Below are 5,034 nucleotides of genomic sequence, written 5' to 3' on the forward strand. Positions count from 1 at the left end.
GACTAGACTATAGACTAGACTATAGACTAGACTATAGACTAGACTATAGACTAGACTATAGACTAGACTATAGACTAGGCTATAGACTAGACTATAGACTAGACTAGAGACTAGACTATAGACTAGACTATAGACTAGACTCTAGACTAGACTATAGACTAGACTATAGACTAGACTATTGACTAGACTATAGACTAGACTATAGACTAGACTATAGACTAGACTATAGACTAGACTATAGACTAGACTATAGACTAGACTATAGACTAGACTATAGACTAGACTATAGACTATAAATTAGACTAAAGCCTAGGCTATAGAATATACAATAGACGACTAATATCTTATTGAATACGTAGAGAAGTGGCTACTTAAATACCCTGTATATATTATTATGCCGTACATTGAAACTAATTGTTACCACAATTTATAATACACAAAAATTATTTTAGCCCTAACAATAATACTGACTACAATAATAATTATTATAATAATGATGAAAAGCAAAAAAAAAAAAAAAGAAAAATGAAAAACGAGATTAAATATTAATATAGAAAATACGAAACAAAAAGTTGACAACTCAAAAAATGCATTTAGATGATGCTACAAAATGCAAATATTTGTCACGCTAATGAGTCCTTACATTACACTAAATTACGAGACAACAATAGCAGCAATGGGTTGGTTGGTTGGCCCATTATTAAGGGGTAAAATATATAGAGGAAGATAAACACAGAGATGGTGTAATAAATGGACAGACGACATAGCGACAGATGAATTATAAACTTGTCATTTATAGTTGTTATTGTTGTTTTGTTCTATTCAAAATTTCCACTGACATCAAAATTAAATTATGTTTTTATATTCCGCAGTCGGAATTTGTGTTTGTGCTATTGCTAGCAAATGAAAATAAAATTATTAAAAGTTTGTCTAGAACATCTAAATATTAACGCCACATTTAATTGGAAATGTTAGTTCAAAAAAAATTGTAATGAACACTATATATAATACACAATTTCTTTAATATTAAGCATTGTTTGCTGTTTGTCTGTATTTACAGCTTTCTTTGAATCCAAATTTATTTCATAAATTTCAAACACCCTCCGAGGAAGATCAGAATTCCCGCAAAACTCCATTTGAGCGCAGAAGCAGTAATAGCAATGAAGATTGTCGTGAACAGCAAAGTAAACGGCTAGATTTGGAACCACTTAAGAACCACATCAAATCTGAACCTTTTATGGATGGCGAAGAAGCAACTGCTAAATCTCCCCAAATGATAGACGACATAGACGATGAGGATGATGTATTTCGTAATTCCTCAACACCTCCATCGATATATGCACCCCATTCGTCTCTGTTAAGTCACTCTCAAGCGGATAATTCAGAACATTCTCTGATGAAAATGCAAATGCGTAAGTTTCTTTTTTAGACTTTAGGATGTTTGTTTCTTCTATATTTTTCTTCCAAAATACGATTTTTGAAAACATTATAGTAACAACAATTCCTCATCAATTTTCGACCTCCCATCCTGCGATGCCTCCCCACATAGAAGCTCATCGTTTTCCAGCCACCCCACTCGATTTTCAACAGGCCCTGATGTCAGTAGGACCTCCAACATCTAGCCTCGATCCTCCTGTCAATAATAAACATTTCTGTCACATATGTCGTCGTAATTTTAGCTCCAGTTCAGCGCTGCAGATACACATGCGCACACATACGGGTGATAAACCGTTTCAGTGTAATGTTTGCCAGAAAGCTTTTACCACCAAAGGAAACTTAAAGGTAATTAGATTTCTTAATCTCTTAACTAGTTTTAAGAATAATGTTTTGTTTGTAGCAATAAAAGATTAATTTAAATTTGCAACAATTATGTTTGTTTGAACAAAACAAAAATTGTACTTTACTTTGCATATTTGTGTATTTTACTTTTTAGGTTCATATGGGCACTCATATGTGGTCGAATCCCACCTCCCGTAGGGGCCGACGAATGTCTTTGGAATTGCCTATTCATAGACCTGGTGGAAGTTTGGCATCAGATTCTGATTTTTTACCCAGACGGCCGGATATATTTTTTCCATATTTACCGCCATTTTTCAATGGCTTGCCACCAAAGGTAAGTGAGATTGAAGAAAAACTTTATGTTTGCAATTAAAAAATTAATACAATTAATTAAATTAATAATTGATTTCGTAAGTTAGTATAATTAGCCGTAGAATGAGGTATAGAGTAGATATAATAAAATAATTCCATTAGATAGAAGAAAACTACTTTCTTGATTAGTAATTTAGAAAACTTCTTTGGGTATTCCAAGCTAGAGAGGGTTTTTAATAACAAGATATTTGTTACTCTTTAATAGTCAAAAACTGCAATTTAATAACACTATTTTATACCCCTTTCACAGCCTGGCGATTTAAATTCAACGCCACCATTTCCACCCCACATAACGCCTCAACATTTAGCCAATGGCTCTGCCGGACCTCCCAAATACCCACCAGGTTTACCCATGGGATTTCCACCATTTCTACAACCTCCCTACAGCTTTAATCCAATGCTAAATCAATCATCAACGACCTCTTCATCATTAGAACGACAAACGAATGCAAAAACTCCTCTCAGTACAGAGCGAGAGGAAGACGAACCAAAGAATACAACACATTCATCGCCTAAACATCACCAACACAGCACACATATGACAGCTGACAAAGCAGATTCCCCACCGATTCCATCGGCCTGGAATCCCATGTTAAAAATTAAAACTGAAAACAATCAAAATGATATTAATCATCTTGTAGATCATAATGCAGAGTGTAGTAATCAAGATTAGTTTAGAAATGATTAAATTAATTAATTAACAATTAATTTAAAAATAATTATACATAAAAAAAACTTAAACAAATAAGTAGTAACGAATCAAATTGAAAACGATATTTGTGTAAGAAGACAGACAGACAGATTATATAGTAACAGTAAAGGTAAAAAATATTATATAAATAATAATAAAAAAATATGATTGAAAATCATGGTTTTTAAGGAGTACATATCTTAAAGCATAATTTAAAAAAAAAACTTATTATACGTTAGGCTTAAAATATTATCTAAATATAAAAATTCATTATTTCAAAACACTAAAAAAATTTGAAAAAAAGGTGTCTGCATTCTTAAAGCATTTAAAAAAATGCATTATTTTATTTATTTTCTCTGAAAAGAAATTAATTTTTAATTATTTATTTAAAATTTTGTAGCTTTTAAGCTGTAAAAAGTTCAAGTAGTTTGTAAAATATCCCATCAAAAAGGATCCCTTTTGATTTCTTAAATAATAAATATAATAAACAGTTGTAGTTATATATTTATTATATAATTAATATAAATATTATTATATGGCTCTAAATTATTATAATTTAAATGAAAAAAATATGAATATTATAACGATACGATGATATAAATAGTGAACTGTGGTAGTTGCATATAAAATTAAAATTAAAAAGAAAAATACTAAAAATAAAGAAATATAATTATTTGAAATAAAATTTATTTATGGGTTTTGTTAATTTAAAGAATGATTTTTAAGAAGGTAAGTAATACTTGTAAAAGTTTCTCTCCAAAATGAGAGAGAAATTTAAAATTAATTTTTTAGATTTTTGTTAACATATTTCAGATTTCCGATGTGTTGTTAGATTTAGAACGGAATTCTCCTTTCCTGAAGTTGAATATCTTGTTAGATAGTCCACTGCTTAATACTAGATTTTTCATTTATAGATGCAGTGAAGGAAAATATATAATTGTGGGATTTTCTTCTCAACCATTATAGTCGGAAAGTTCTATAATCTTACAAACCTAAAAGGACTAGAATGCTTATCAAACTAATCGCGATAGATTTACTTCTAAAGAGAGTGTTTGTATTATTTCGCAATAACACCAAAATCAATTTAAGGTTTAGGTTATAAAACAACCTCATTCAGAGTCCATAGGATCCATTATGACTGCTTTTGTAAAGTGTTAAAATCCAAAAATATATAGAGGGAAAAAGTACCAATATTAATATAATCCGTTGTCAATGAGCTTACCACGTTTTTCATTTTGATTACACTTTATACCAATTATATACATCGTTATAATTTTGACAATGATTCGTTGTCATTTTGACAACACAATGTTCTGTTTCACAAAATAGTATTTTTACTCTTATAACACATAATTTATTGTTGATTTGATTACTTCGTGTTTTATTACATTTTTGAAATTCCAAAAGGATTTCAACGTAGAAGTTTTACCTTATCGGTGCCCTATAAAGAGAATTGTGAGAGAAACTTAATGTCCCTATAATAACCATTGGAGGAAATAACTAATTCATCTCATAAAACTAGTATACTGTTTGTCACGGAATCAATTTCTCAGTCGTCTATAGTTTCTCTGGATCTTCGTATATCCTGGAAGTTGCCTGGAATTTTACTGTTCCACTTACTGATAAAGACCCTACATTTGAAGTAATTGAGTAAAGTCTTTGACATTTTGCTATCAATTCTAATATTCTAGGTCTTATTAATCAGGAGACGAATTCTCCCGAAAACCTCTTCTTTGTCTATCATCAACTTCAAGGTTCAAAAGTAATCTAACTAGATTGTCAGCAACCTTAGCACCATCATATTGCAGATTTCCGGCATCCAAAACAGTCTAAAGCTACTTCAACATGGTTGTCAAATCTTCTAACGTTGGCAGATCTGAAGAATTGTAAGAAAACCTAACAATTTCATAGCCAGACAATTGCAACAAAAAATGTCAGTTTACCTTGTTGTCAGATTTTTCTATGGCAAATGTTGCCAGATCTTAATTTAAATGTAAATGTTCTTTTAATGCATCGTGCACAATGCACCAAGAACAATGAAATCTGACATCTGACAAAAAACTGTGAAACAATTATCTCGATAAACAATTATCGAGAATAAAATTGTTATACGAAATACTGCTTTTTCTAATACACGGTAGTTAGACTTTTTCTGAACATTTTTCTGACAACGTTGGAAGATCTGACAACCG

General features: G+C 30.7%; 1 protein-coding gene across 2 annotated transcripts in view; it reads left to right on the top strand.

Annotated features, from left to right (window-relative positions):
* Positions 1-3,525, top strand: part of LOC111680807 (homeotic protein spalt-major) — a 54,476-nt gene extending 50,951 nt beyond the window's left edge. The window contains exons 4-7 of one of the 2 annotated variants that reach the window (XM_046945098.1): positions 1,061-1,412; positions 1,550-1,782; positions 1,934-2,113; positions 2,402-3,525. In XM_046945098.1, coding sequence (XP_046801054.1) covers positions 1,061-1,412; positions 1,550-1,782; positions 1,934-2,113; positions 2,402-2,824 — 1,188 coding nt within the window. In that variant the 3' untranslated portion in view covers positions 2,825-3,525. Of the gene's footprint in view, positions 1-1,060; positions 1,413-1,492; positions 1,783-1,933; positions 2,114-2,401 lie in introns of both variants that reach the window. The other variant, XM_046945097.1, reaches the window with a different exon arrangement.
* Positions 3,526-5,034: the final 1,509 nt, after the last annotated feature.

Source organism: Lucilia cuprina, chromosome 2 (genome assembly GCF_022045245.1).
Source record: "Lucilia cuprina isolate Lc7/37 chromosome 2, ASM2204524v1, whole genome shotgun sequence".
In the NCBI taxonomy this organism is placed as follows: domain Eukaryota; kingdom Metazoa; phylum Arthropoda; class Insecta; order Diptera; family Calliphoridae; genus Lucilia; species Lucilia cuprina.